Source organism: Haliotis rubra, unplaced genomic scaffold, assembly GCF_003918875.1.
Source record: "Haliotis rubra isolate DU_JTF1 unplaced genomic scaffold, ASM391887v1 Scf6, whole genome shotgun sequence".
In the NCBI taxonomy this organism is placed as follows: Eukaryota; Metazoa; Mollusca; class Gastropoda; order Lepetellida; family Haliotidae; genus Haliotis; species Haliotis rubra.
The window spans coordinates 5567605-5582558 of NW_025767301.1; the positions used below are offsets into that span (position 1 = coordinate 5567605).

The following is a 14954-nucleotide window of genomic DNA, read 5'->3' on the forward strand; positions in this document are numbered from 1 at the left end:
TTATTTCCATTTACTTTGTTCTTGTCGTTCAACATTTCCGTACACCACATTTCCTCATCTAGCTTCATTAAAAATCTTTTCATTCATTACGAGATCACACCACGATACAAAATGTACGGAAAGACAATCTTAACTAACATCAAACCTTTTGAGTGAGTAAGTGAGTGAATGAGTTTAGATTTACGGCGCTTTTAGCAATATTCCAGCTATATCACAGCATGGGACACTAGAAATGGGCTTCACACATTGTACCCATGTGGGAATCGAATCCGGGTCTTCTAGGTGACGAGCGAACGCTTTAACCACTCGGCTACCCCGCCGGCCCAAACCTTTTAAGGTCCGTATCTATGTTTTCATTGTTATTGAAGCAATGCATTATTATATGATGTCAAGGGAAATAACCCTTCCAGACCCAATGCCAGAATGGAAGTGTGCTCGTGTACAACGCAGGGCTCGCGGTAACATTTAGCCGCCTTTGTATCGGTTGGTGGTGGTTGCCAGGGTGGGGTTAAATATGTTCATTTCAGAGACTAGTTGTTAGTCTACGTTTGTGTGACCTGTAAGTACTATAATTATGTCAATATTAGTCTGTCTCACAGTCCCTGAACCACATTATCTTCCCTACCACCTAGCCCTCCCTGCAACGTTGTCTGTCTCACAGTCCCTGAACCACACTATTTCCCCTTCTGTCTAGCCCTTCGTGCAACGCTAAAGCCCTAAATGAAGCAAGTCTAGATTTCCCCAGAATCTCCCAACTCACTGGGGCCCCTTTTCAATTTAAATGGGTTTATTTGTTACTATCAAGATTATATATATTCAGGGACTAAGCGTCAGTCACCATCTGGCCCCAATCTGTTCCTTGTTCTGTCAACGCCATAGCTGGGCCTGTGTGTTTCATTAGGGAAGCTGAAATGTCCTTATGTAAAATGTCTATGGTTTAAATATGATCTGTTATAGGCTGTTATTGATAATTCATAGACTATAATTCTAATATGCCAGTACCGGGATACGTCATTCTACTGATGATCTGTTCGTAAAATAGGGCACACAACTGTACTGTCACTAGTATATCAGTGCTCGTTCACGAGTTAAGATGAAGATTTATAGAGAGGGAAATATTTGAGTTTGACAATCAGACTAGTTTCGCTCTGTGGATGTCAGTGTCATCCCATCTGACTGAAGGTTAAGTTAATTTATGTCATATCATAGTTTCCCAGCATCGATCGTTATCAACATCTCAGAAAGCACTGACGAGGGAAGCGGCAACTTCTGTGACATCAACATCTTCTTCCTAGGAACAACTGAACCAACACACCAAAAACAAACCATATGACAAGATTAAAACAATATTAATCATCATCAAGCAATTTCTCCTTGATTATGCGTTATGGTTGTATCATTTGATTGGTTTTACAGCCGCAGTCAACAATATTCCAGCTATCACAGTGACCAACAGCATGAGTATCGATCTGTACAATTAGGATACGATGACATGTGTTAACCTAGTCAGCGAGTCTGGCCAACCGATCCCGTTAGTCGCCTCTTACGACGCTGTATAAAGGTAGTCGACATAATAATCAATACACATTTCTCATAGCTGGGGGAGAAAGTTTAATGCATCATGAGGGTTTAATGTAGTCATAAGATAATAAAAGTTCGATACAACCGGCAAATGGTCTGACGTCCGGCGACTAACGGGATCATGTGGTCGGGCCGGTTGACTTGGTTGACACATGTCATCGGTTCCCAATTGAGCAGATCGATGCTCATGCCGTTGATCAGTGGATTGTCTGGTCAAGACTCGATTATTTACAGACCGCCGCCATATAGCTGGAATATTGCTGAGTGTGGCGTAAAACTAAACTCACTCACTCACTTTGTAAGCAAAACAAACGATCTTTTTCATTAATTGATAATACTTAAATACTTAATAAATATAAATACTCAGGACCCCGTTGCACAAATTCACAATGCAATGTTATTGCTAAGACAATTAAAAGTCCATTCTCTAGTATGGTAGTGACCATCACCTTACTGTCACGGTCACTTGTGGAGCGGATCCCAGCTATATACTGAATATATGGTAAGAGATGGTTAATCAGTGATCCTTTGTATATGTTGCCTCACCGGCACCGTTGTGAGCAGGCTGTGGGCTAGCCTAGTGGTTAAAGCGTTCGCCCGTCACACTGAAGACCAGGGTTTGACTCCCCCCTTGAGGAACCCATTTGCTGTGTCCCCAGCCGTGATATTACTGGAAAGTGGATAAAGGCGGCGTAATATTTCACAAAGACCACGAATCCCACGAATTGATAAATTTGAGGATTCGTCCGGATTCGAAGAATTGTGCAAATTTTCTGGTTCATTTTGGGATGCTCTGCGATTCAGTTACGATACAGGTACGATACAGGTACGAATATTCGTGGGATTTGGCTGGAATCGCACGAATATTGTCAAGAATTCACTACGATTTAAAAGAATCTATTACGAATACTTCCCGAAGGTTAGGAATCAGTTACGAATCAGTTAAGAATATACCGAATGCACGTATGAATCAGGTACGAAAAAATGAATTCGTGACTATTTTGACAATTCGTGGGAGATGAACTTGAGTATTAACACCAGCTGCTGATTGCTAGAAGAAGACTGCGTCGAAGGAGGAGGAGAAGAGCACCCAGGTGGTGGGTTAGACCGTTGCTGACACCAGGTAGAAAACAAGAATATGGTTGCTATAACAGACTGATGCAGGAGATGAGGATGGAAGATGAGAATGCCACCTCACATGTTTGATGAGCTACTGAACAGGATTAGCCCTGTCATCCAGAGGAGGGACACCCACATGAGACCAGCCCTTGATGCCGGAATGAAACTAGCCATGACCCTCAGACACCTGGCTACAGGAGACTGGTATCGCACAGTGGTATGGACTGTGCAGGCCATCATACAAGAGCTGAAGGATGACCTCATGCCACTACTAATGACCCAGGAGGACTGGAAGGTCATTGCCGAGCAGTCCCAGTTCCTCATGCCCTGGGTGACTTGGATGGCAAGCACATAGCCACCAGGAAACCACACAACTCAGGCAGTGTGTTCTTCAGCTACAAAGGCTTCTTCTCCGTGGTGCTGATGGCCCTGCTGGATGCGGACTATAAGTTTATCTGGATAGACACTGGTGAAGGTGAGAAGGTCACCAATCCGACGCACAGCTGTTTGGTGCTTCAGAACTGAAAGGGTGCATTGATGGCAACACCATAAACTTCCCTGACAGCGATCTCCTGCCCAATGATGACAGAGACACACCCTACAACATCCTCGGGGATGATGCTTTTCCACTGAGGACTTTCCTCATGAAACCATATAGCAGGAGGGGCCTTGACAACAGATTATCCAGGGGCAGACGTGTGGTGGAGAATGGTTTCGGAATTCTGGCCAACAAATTTAGATGCTTCCTGGGCACCCTGGAACAAGGACCTGATGTGGTGTGGTTACTGGTGGAGACAGGAGTCAAACTCCACAACTTATTGAGGATCAGGTTCCCTGTCATTAGAAATGCAGATGTGGACCGGGAGGATGAGGACCACAACAACATCCCTGTTGCCTGGAGGCCAAGAAAGATAGCAGTGAATGTTAACTAAATGATAACTGTTGATATTTCATGTTAAAATGTTTTACTATTTGTGTTCATAGTGTTTATTAATATTCGTTAGCGCTAATAAAATGTTCCGTTTATTAAATCAAGAAGCCCAAGAGGCTTGTACCGCTCTACCGACTCCCGGCACAACAGCTCCTTAGAACACTATGGTAGAATTTCTGCTTTCTGCCATGAATGTATTTTTTTCAATCTTCACATTGCCCCAATCCATTTCTCAAAATTTCTGTTCGGACCGAGCAGTGGTAAAGGAAACGCAAACAAAAAACAAAGTTTGAACTTTTTTTCATATCTTTTTCAAGTTTTATTGGTATTATATAAAACTGAAAGACAGAAATACTTATCTAAGTATATTCTTGCTGATTATGGATACGTGGCACAATCGTCAGCAGCTAATGACCTGAAGTCAATGTTAAACTCCTTATATACCCAATTTGCCGGCATTCGTAGCTGATTTTCTTACTAGTTCTTACTTGCTTCGTACCTGCTTCGGCGTGTACTTGAGGGATTCGTGACAGATTCGTAGCCGATTCATTGTCAGGCCACGAATTGAGTAATCTACGAATGAGTTAAAAATACCTACGATTCGATTACGATTCGTTTACGATGAATACGAATTTGTTACGAATGAACTACGATTATTTTAGATCGGGAGTTCGTGGCCAAAATTTTGAACAGTTCAAAACTTTTGACACGAATTCCCGATTGCTGAAGAAAGGCAAGAACTGACTACGACTATATTGCGAATTAGTTAAGAACTTCACGAAATGATTACGATTCAACTACGAATCTTCAAATGTGTCAATTCGTGGCGATTTGTGGGATTCGTGGTCTGTGTGGAATAGGAGCATAAAGCAACATCCACCAATATATATGTTTCATTTAGGGGTGAAAATAAAAACAAAAAAACCCAAAAAACATACACGACTGAAGAGGTTATATTACGCATTCTGTAAAGTAGTACGCGATCGTATCCGGTCAGTTGCATATAAATATCAAAGCAGGACACACATCGGTTACAGATATATCTTACTCAGAATTGCTGCCGAGCAAACAGTTATTGTTGACAGATATCGTAAGGAAATGATTATTATCGAAGAGGAAGTTTAGTAGAGGAAATTGAGACTACAAATGATCAATTATCAGAGTTGTGATAGGCACTTCATCTGACTTCACCTGACAGTTGCAAGTCTGGACCTCACTGGACCTCACTGGACCACAGACCTGTCCAGCAGCAAGGTAGGACTGGGTGAAAGAAGAACTGGGTAACATCAGGCTTGTCCCGTGGTATGGGAACTCCTGTGGTATTCGTTGACATCTTAAATCTTTGTATCAATAATTTTGAAAGGATTGGATTGAAATCTTGACTGGTGACACGGGTGTATGGACAAGTAAAATGTCCCCCATTCCCTATTTGTCGAAATACTGGAACGATACAATTTCCTGTTCCATTGACGTCACGTCAAAGACCTGGGTTCGATTCCCCACATGGGTACAATGTGTGAAGCCCATTTCTGGTGTCCTCCGCCGTGATAGTGCTTGAATTTTACTAAAAGCGGCGTAAAACCATACTTACTAAACGTGTGCAATGTGCACCCTGTTAAAGGGTTTGCCGATCGCGTTTTGTAACCTTTCTCATTTAACAGATATGGCTGAATTTTTAATGTTCCTCAGAATACTTTTCCCAGTATATATTTTTTGATGTTCGCTCCAATTTTGGCCATCAGCCGCTGAAGATCATGTCAGCCTCCTAAGATTTGTTGAAAACTACCGCCATATAGTTCGCTGATTATTTCAGATAGGAATAACCCAAGGATTTTCTGGGATAGTATTGATCACGTCGACCTGCTACTGGTCGTAAGAAAAGATGACATGGTTCGGGTGGTGAGGTTGGGCGGTTAGTTTGGGTTAATAGCGCGTCACTCGGGAAGATCTTCAGCAACCCATGCTTGTCGTAAAAAGCGACTAACGGGATTGGGTGGTCAGGCTCGATGACTTGGTTGACACATGTCATCCTATTCCAGTTGTTTAGATCGATGTTCATGCTGTTGATCATTGGATTGCCTGGTCCAGAGGTTATAAAATGCCCAAGTATCAATTGTCTGGGTTCGTAAATCGTTCACTAACAATTTGATGGTGTTGGTCTTTCGAGGACGAAAGCTCGAAAACGGTACAAAATTAAGCATTCAAATTTGGCACAAAGATAGTTCGATAATTACTCTTAATGTTGGTGTAATTTGTTTTTCGTTTATACTGCAATGATACCTTAAACTTTGATATGTTTATGCATCTTTACGGAAACGTAGCCGAAGCTAGACATTGTTCTGCAGGCTCATGGGCTTGTATAATGACAGAATGAAAAGATATTTGGTATGATTACGCGCATGTGTCTTCTATTTTACAGCATGAAGTTTGGGGACAATGTGGCCTATACAAATATAGATATTGACAATTTTCCTCCACCTAAAAAATAAAACCGGTTCATCCTCTCGCGTGATAGGTCGTTCACTTCCATGCCATGATTTTTTTCCTGCCGTTCACCGCTCCTACAGTGTGCAAATAGTGATGACGATAAGTATTACAGAAACGCCACCACTCAAAAGGTGAAATTGGGTATTCTGATAATATAATACGACTTAACACAGTCGGCATGACAAGAATAACAGTTTTTAAAATGATGATATGGTAGCTGCTGACGACGAAACACTTCTGTGTTGATAGTCTTCAGAGGGACAACCCATTTACATATGAATTCAACTGATAGCGGAAGTAAGTAGTGGAGGGATGACGGAACTGCCAAGGCGTTTTCATATGCAGCACGTGGTCCAGCAAGTAAGTCCAGCAGCACACCCGTGAAGCAAGCCCGGTAGCACACCCGTCAAGCAGCAAGGTAGGATGGGTTGAACACTTTTGATCTTAACGAACTGGGTAACATCAGCGTTTTTGTCGTGGTATGAAAACTATTGTAATATTAATTGAGAACCAATACCGAACTCATGGCTTGCTATATGGAGGAGCGAGGAAGTAAATCGTAAATCACCACGCCGGCTCATCAGTTCCCTGTTGGTCCATTAAGAAATAGGAGTTTGTTACGACGTGTTCGTTACGACATGTTCCCTTCGTAACACCAGCGTACATCACTGCCAAAGTTATATACGTAGTTCATTGTCTTTTGTAGGATATGCCTGCTCGTTTTCCCAGTATTTGTTAAATCTATTCCAAATCAATACCCAATAAACTGTTTATCTGTTAAACATCCTTAGACAATGTATGCATTTTTACTGCATAAAATCAAAAATGTTATTACGCGTCTATATTTTTTCATAAAACATTTTGTACCTATTAATATATACGGAAGTCATGTTTGTAACCTGGGCCTAGATTTTCGAAGCTCTCTTAAAGCTAAGATAGTCGTAAGTTAATGTTAATGTATGGCACTTACGACTATCTTAGCTCTAAGAGAATTTCGAAATCTAGGCCCTGGTTTGTTACATGGTTGAAAATGATTTGTTTTATATGTCTAATCTGCCGTCTAAAGACTGGTGGGATTTTCACACTGACTCTTGAGAATATGCAAGTGCATTTCCGTCATGTGTTTACATGTTGTTTGCAACAACATGTGTTCTTGGGCATGTCTTGCATTTGAGTAAATAACTCTTCCTTTTTATGAACTCAAGACATACATATGTGTTCATATGTGCCAAAAATCAATCATTAGTATCAGTAATTTGATTTTACGAAAATACATATATTGAACACTGAATTGAAATGACATTTTTCACCACTGCCAACAAACTTTTGATTTGGGACGTATTTCTCAACAAAATATTAATTTGGGTAATGTTCCTACCCCCACATAGACATCAAATGGATGGTCACTCACTGAATTGCTGTTCAGAGTAGCGCTAAACCAAACTCACTCACTCACTCACTCACTCACCCACTTGAATTCACTGGCTTTACCACGATATTTGGAAACAATGAGTAATTGGAAACATGTTAAAAGTGAGTGAGGGAGTTTGTTTTTAGCAATATTCCTGTAACATCACGGCGGGGGACACCAGAAATGGGCTTCACACATTGTATCCAAGCGTGACGAGAGAAAGCTTTGAACACTAGGCTACCCTACCGCCCCAAACATTTTCCGTAATATGCAACGTATACATATTCGTGTTATTTTTATCTAATCGCAAAGGAAAGAAGCCGAACCAGGATACTGAATTTATGTTCTGAACTGAAGCCATACGGAAGTAATCCTGGCACAAGGTTACAATATCCTGCTCAAACATACCTCGTGAGTTATCTCGTGTTTATGCCGGTGTTTCAGTCACGTGATGCGGGAGAGTACCATCGAGAGTTACTGTAAACTTGCATTAGATACTCACTCGGATATCCACAAATCAGGCCTTTAAGCTATGTCAACTTGCATAAGTGTCTTGGGCTTCAGTGTTATTCCCTGGATTAAAGGGGATGGGCAGCCAACAGAGTAACTACTACTGAACTAATCCACCCCTCGTTATGTCAACCTGCAATCTAGATTAAAGTGTTCGAGCACATTATTATATCAGGGAACTGTCTTAACGCACGAACATCCAAGTCACATTCAGTCTGCACCAAAATCTCACTATCAAAGTTGAATATGATAATGACAAAATGTTATGTGATCAATGTTATAGAGCGAACTGTTATTTTCAGTTGAGCTGAACAAAATGCCTGTTCGGGGAGTTGTCATCGTCCTATTTCTTGCCTTGATGAACACGTGAGTGTCCTTTTTTGGTAATTTCGGATGATGAGTGAGTGAGTGAGTGAGTGAGTGGGTGAGGTTTTAACGCCACTTTGAACACTAATTCGGTTACATCACGGCATGTGAGCTTAATGTTCAGGAAAACCCGATGCAGGTCTTAGACTTTGGTGACACCCACGAGCAGGGTTATGGTCCTGACACAACAGGATTCGAACCTATGATCATTGTTTCCTGACATGCCTAAGGGAGGAAACTCACCCCTCTGCTTCTTTAAGGCATTTGATGTGAACGGGTCCGTGTGTACAGCCACAAGAACATGTACATCTGTCACTAACTGTTCATGGGATGTCTGAGACTTGTATCAAAACGAGGCTGGCGTCTAAATGTTACATAGAAGTTATATGAAATAAAAATAGGTATAGTAGTTGGCTGTTTTCATCTGAATATGTAACCATACAACCTTTCATAACGCATTTCCTTCCACAAAGTCAAGGACAAAGCAGTTTTAATTAAAGTTGCAAGGAATATATTATGTTTGCACAAATTATTGTGCACGTGTGTTAATGAAAATTAAACAAATTAAACAATTGTCTGTATAGATTTCTAGGTGTGTCAGTACCAAACATGTCTTCGTGAGTGTTACTAAATTCATACCAATTGAACAGATGCGACTACGTCTATAGAGGAAATCCGTGCAAAGATGTGGTATATATTTATACTGGTCCACGTACTTACTCATACTCGGATGTATAAGTTGACATTTCCTCAGGTCAAAGCGATTTCCTTGTGCATTGTATAGTAACTAAACATGATATATTGCTATCGCTTGAACTATCGCATGGCTACAATATATGCTGTGCAAACAGAGTAGGGGATATTTTCTTTTTATGTGAGACTAACAGAACATACACCAATGTCTGGTAATGAAAAATAATTTATGCGGCCAAAACATTTCCAATGAAAACAAGCTTCCAAACATAACATCCTGACAGCTAGTGACCTGGGACAGCTCGTGCAGTTGACGGAATGCCGCAGTCACCAGTATCACTTTCACTCAGTAATTGATTTTGGAATTTGACAATTTGTTTCCTTCAGACGAAACACTCAAGATCGTTTTATCAGGAAGGTGAATGAGAATGTTTTTACGCCGCTTTTAGCAATATTCCAGCAATAGTACGGCAGGAGACACCAGAAATGGGCTTCACACATTTTACCCCCGTGGGACACCAGATACAGGCTTCACACATTTTACATACGTGGGGAATCGAACCTTGGTCTTCAGGGTGGCTGGCGAACGCTTAACCACTGGCCCTTATACTGAATGAAGCAACAGCATTGATCAACGTTTGCAACGTACTGGACGTATACGTTCGATATACATGTTGCAGGTGGTTGCACTTGAGAATACTGTTGCCCAAACTCTGCAACAGTCTGTCATCAGCACATTGTGGTCGGTGCTCAACTAACACATGATACTGCACGTCTCCCTAGATATTTCTAGCCCAGTTCAGATTGGACAGAACGATGGCTTTAAGATCTCGGTACAAGCTGCCACTCAGATAGAGGACCGGCTGCAACAGGCAGCTGGGGGTAAGAGGACATGCCCAGACGGAGGTGAATTGTGCGCAGAGATGGCATTTGTGTGCACAACGTTCACATGTCATTCCACCACTTACAGCAGCCATGCGAAAAATAAATCAAAGGCCTCAGTGGTGTTAGCAACGTCATCAGGGGGATAATGTCACATCTTCAATTGTTCACGCTCGACCTTCATGACCGAAGGAGTCCAGTTTGAACACGTCCTGGTGCACAGGGGCTTGTAGCGCTAAAATACTGCCATCAAGGTATATACTGTCACTAACGGGGTCTTAGCACTACAAAACTGCCATCAAAGGTATATAGTGCCATAGCACTGTAAAACTCGCCATCAAGGTATATACTGTCAATAACGGGATCTTAGCACAAAAACTGCCATCATGGTATATACTGTCAATAACGGAGTCTTAGCACTATAAAAACTGCCATCAAGGTATATACTGTCAATAACGGGATCTTAGCACTGTAAAAACTGCCATCAAGGTATATACTGACACTAACAGGATCTTAGCACTGTAAAAACTGCCATCAAGGTATATACTGTCACTAACGGGATCTTAGCACAACAAAAACTGCCATCAAGGTATATACTGACACTAATGGGATCTTAGCACTGTAAAACCTGCCATCAAGGTATATACTGTCACTAACGGGATCTTAGCACAACAAAAACTGCCATCAACGTATATACTGTCACTAATGGGATCTTAGCACTGCAAAAATTGCCATCAAGGTATATACTGTCACTAATGGGATCTTAGCACTACAAAAAGTGCCATCAAGGTAGAAACTGTCACTAATGGGATCTTAGCACTATAAAAACTGCCATCGAGGTATATACTATCACTAATGGGATCTTAGCACTACAATAACTGCCTTCGAGGTATATACTGTCACTAATGGGATCTTAGCACTACAAAAACTGCCATCGAGGTATATACTGTCACTAATGGGATCTTAGCACTATAAAAACTGCCTTCGAGGTATATACTGTCACTAATGGGATCTTAGCACTACAAAACTGCCATCAAGGTATATACTGTCACTAACGGGGTCTTAGCACTGTAAAAACTGCCGTCAAGGTATATACTGTCCGTTCTTAGCGTTACAAGCCCCTGTGTCCTAGTGAGTCCTGGTAGTATTAGGGATGGAACCACCATGGTATTGGATCGTATCACAATGACTGATCACGGCAGATTTCTGAGTATATGCTATATACATGCTTATACATCATTACTGAACTACTAGGTCAAAACGACCCAATGCTATCTGTATACAAGGTACATGTTTATATATCATTACTAGACTACCAGGTCAAAGTGTACCAGTGGTATCCGTACACACGGTACATGTTTACATATCATTACTAGACTACCAGGTCAAAGTGTACCAGTGGTATCTGTATGCAAGTAGCATGCTTGTATATCATTACTAGACTACTAGGTCAATGTGACCCAGTGGTATCTGTATACAAGGTACATGCTTGTCTATCATTACTACCAGGTCAATGTGACACAGTGGTATCTGTATACAAGGTACATGTTTACATATAATTACTAGACTACTAGGCCAAAGTGACCCAGTGGTATCTGTATACAAGGTACGTGCTTGTATCATTACTACACTATCAGGTCAAAATGACCCAGTGGTATCTGTATAGAAGGTACATGTTAACATATCATTACTAGACTACTAGGTCAAAGTGACCCAATGGTATCTGTATACAAGGTACGTATTTGTATCATTACTACACTATCACGTCAAAGTGACCCAGAGGTATATGTACAGAAGGTACATGTTTACATATCACTACTTGACTACTGGGCCAACGTGATCCAGTGGTATCTGTATACAAGGTACATGTTGACATATCAGTACTAGAAGACTAGGTCAATGTGACCTAATGGTATCTGTATACAAGGTATATGCTTATCTATCATTGCTTGACTACTAGGTCAAAACGACCTTGTTGTATCTGTATACAAGGTACATGCTTACATATCATTAGTAAACTACCAGGTCAATGTGACCCAGAGGTATCTGTATATAAGTTACGTGCTTGTATCATTACAGGGCCATCAGTGGGGACAAGAATTGGACGTATTTCGTCTTTGCGCAACATTGGCCACCATCTCTTTGCAATGATGCATCACAAATGAACGTACGTTTGCTGTAACTGTTTATTCTTTTATATATTGATTTGTGAGTGTATATGGTCCCAAGAGTAACAGCCTTTTTACATGTGTCATATATGGTAGGTAGTACTGGTGAGACATTGAATTTAGGTTGTGCTGTCATTCATTGATACACCTGCACGGAATTACTCCCGTAGCCAAATACATCACTATCGCTTTGGGTTGCTGACATTATGGCAGGCCCGCTATCATCACTTGTGATCAGTAGTCTCAAAGGGAAGTTGATGAGTTAATTCTAAATACAGCCTTATTGTACAATTCTCTATTGTCGGGACCCGTGAAGGTCCGGGTTAGAATTTATCTTCAGTAACCCATGCTTGTAGTAAGAAGCGCCTAACGGGATCTGGTGGTCAGGCTCGCTGGATTGGTTGGCACATGTCATGGTATCCCAATTGCGCAGATTGATGTTGATGCTGTTGATCACTGGATGGTCTTATCCAGACTCGATTAAAAACAAAGCGTCTTTCAGCAGCTCAGCTGGGCTGGATATCGGCAATATACAAATGTTAGCATAATTATTTACAGACCACTGCCATGTAGCTGGAATATTGTTGAATGCGGCGTAAAACTAAACCCACTCACTCATTATTATCGAGACAGGTGCGTTACTTGTAAGTGTGACTTTAGAGAAAGTCATTAGTTTAGCGTACTATCGATGCAAACAGGGGGAATTGGTGTGTTAACTTTAATTACAATCTTATCGTACAAAGTACCGCATATTGTGAAGTGATATCTTGACGGTGGATCAGTAACAATTACCGCCAATTGATAGCTGAACCAGCTGGTTGCACTTCCAGACAAGAGGTAGAGTTCATGAATAATTGGTCGAGGTTTATTAGGGGTTTCTCCGAAATACGGTGCACGTGCTCTGTGTATTTGTATCGAGTTGGGACATGATCTACCTCTCCTCAAGTGTCACAATGTATTTTTTCAGCACACGTGTAAAGGCCTTCCCAAACCAGTGAAAACATGGACGGTGCACGGCCTGTGGTAAGTGCTTGAACTTCCCCACCAAACACTGTCACATCACATAATTATTTGTTAACCAATACTTATTGCTGAATAATAGTCCAACCAACACAATTTGTGTTTAAACTGATTACAAATGCACAACATGTTCATGTTGACTAAAGGGAGGTGAGGTGGCCTGGTGGTTTAAGCGTCATGTTGAAGACCCGAGTTCGTTTCTCTATATAATAACATCGGGGTATAGAAGTCTTGGTGGTTAGTCTAGAGGTTAAAGCATTCTGTCGTCACGCCGAGAGTTCGTACCTGTCTTGGGTACAATTTACAATTTCAATACGCCCAACACGCGTAAAATCCATCTCACACATTCTCTCACAGCCTATGTTTTCTCGCTCGTTATGGTTTTGGACTACGGGGTATCACTAGCTTAGGGTTGATTCCCCACACGGGTACAAATGTGAAGTCCTTCAGCCGTGTTCCTGGGATATTGCTAGAAGCGGTTTCAATCTCTTCTCACGTACTCAGTATGATTTATAATAATATATTTATTAAGGAAACACATATTTATACATGCAGGTATTGGAATACAACTAAAGAAAACGGGAATAGTCCATTCCTCCTTAGGGAGGGTATTCGTTAACACAGCCCAGACAGACTTCAATAAACCCATAATGATCATGTGACGCAGTTTGAAAGTTTGAAATACAAATGTTTACTACTAATTTAGCGTGAGTGAGTGAGTATGTTTAGTTTTACGCCGCACTCAGCAATATTCCAGCTATATGGCGTTGGTCTGTAAATAATCGAATCTGGACCAGACAATTCAGTGATCAACAGCATGATCATCGATCTGCGCAATGGGGAACCGATGCCATGTGTCAACCAAGCCAGCGAGCCTGACCTCCCGATCCGGTTAGTCGCCTCTTACGACAAGCATGGGTTACTGAAGACACATTCTAACCCGGAGTTTCAGGGGTCACTAATTTAACGATAGTTATGAAGTAGATGTACATGAATTAAAAATATTAACAGCCTTCTTTCTTATCCTGTTTTAGGCCAACAAACATAGATGAACCAAGAGTCAAAAACTGCAACGGCAGTTGGCATTTTAATTGTACCAAAATCAAGGTAGGGTGTGATAATATATTTTCCCAGTGTGCTATTGTTGAACTGCTCCCTGATCAGATATATATGGTATCCTAGAAGGGCGACAATGCGACAAATGTCGCGTTTTGGTTAATTTTGCCTCTTTTTGCTTGTTTTTGAGAGGGCGACAACGCGACAACGCGACAAAGCGACAATGTCCCTTCTGGGAGTCTATAGATATACCAGCTAATGTGACATGTTTCAAAGTGAATAAAATAATTACTTCTATGTGCTTTACACTTTGCGTCTTCAATATTTCAGCCTCTCCAAAAACAACTAGAGACAAGCTGGCCAAACCTGTTTGAGGACACGAACTTCACCTGGCTCTGGTTGGTGATACTTGTTTTTACACATTTTGCGTTAAAAAGGACAATGCTATGTTAATTACAACGTGAAGCGTTTTACATATATGCAACAACTCAAGAAAACAGGATCTTACTATGCTCCTGTAATACGCCAGTCATGAGTTAATCTGGATTCATATCCGGACAAAGGGAGTTGATTTGACGTTGAACATTGTACATACATAATGCTTGTTATAGACCATAGATGGTACGTCTAACATTGTACTCTGTACGTCTACACCTGCTTGTTACAGACCATTGGTGGTACGTCTAACATTGCACTCTATACGTATACACCTGCTTGTTACAGACCATTG

The 14954-nt window shown here is 41.3% G+C and overlaps 1 protein-coding gene and 1 long non-coding RNA gene across 11 annotated transcripts in view; both read left to right on the top strand.

Moving 5' to 3' along the window:
* LOC124255278 overlaps window positions 1-14954 on the top strand; it is a 99185-nt gene that overhangs the window by 41863 nt on the left and 42368 nt on the right. The gene's annotated exons all lie outside the window — the stretch shown is intronic.
* LOC124255273 (ribonuclease Oy-like) overlaps window positions 4780-14954 on the top strand; it is a 52543-nt gene continuing 42368 nt past the window's right edge. For 2 of the 10 annotated variants that reach the window (XM_046689134.1, XM_046689139.1), the window contains exons 1-2: window positions 7966-8132; window positions 8342-8405. In XM_046689134.1, the coding sequence (XP_046545090.1) occupies window positions 8117-8132; window positions 8342-8405 (80 nt within the window). In that variant the 5' untranslated portion in view covers window positions 7966-8116. Of the gene's footprint in view, window positions 4886-6367; window positions 6537-7841; window positions 7941-7963; window positions 8133-8341; window positions 8406-12059; window positions 12148-13115; window positions 13172-14202; window positions 14276-14554; window positions 14623-14954 lie in introns of those variants that run through there. The other 8 variants (XM_046689143.1, XM_046689141.1, XM_046689136.1 and 5 more) reach the window with 8 other exon arrangements.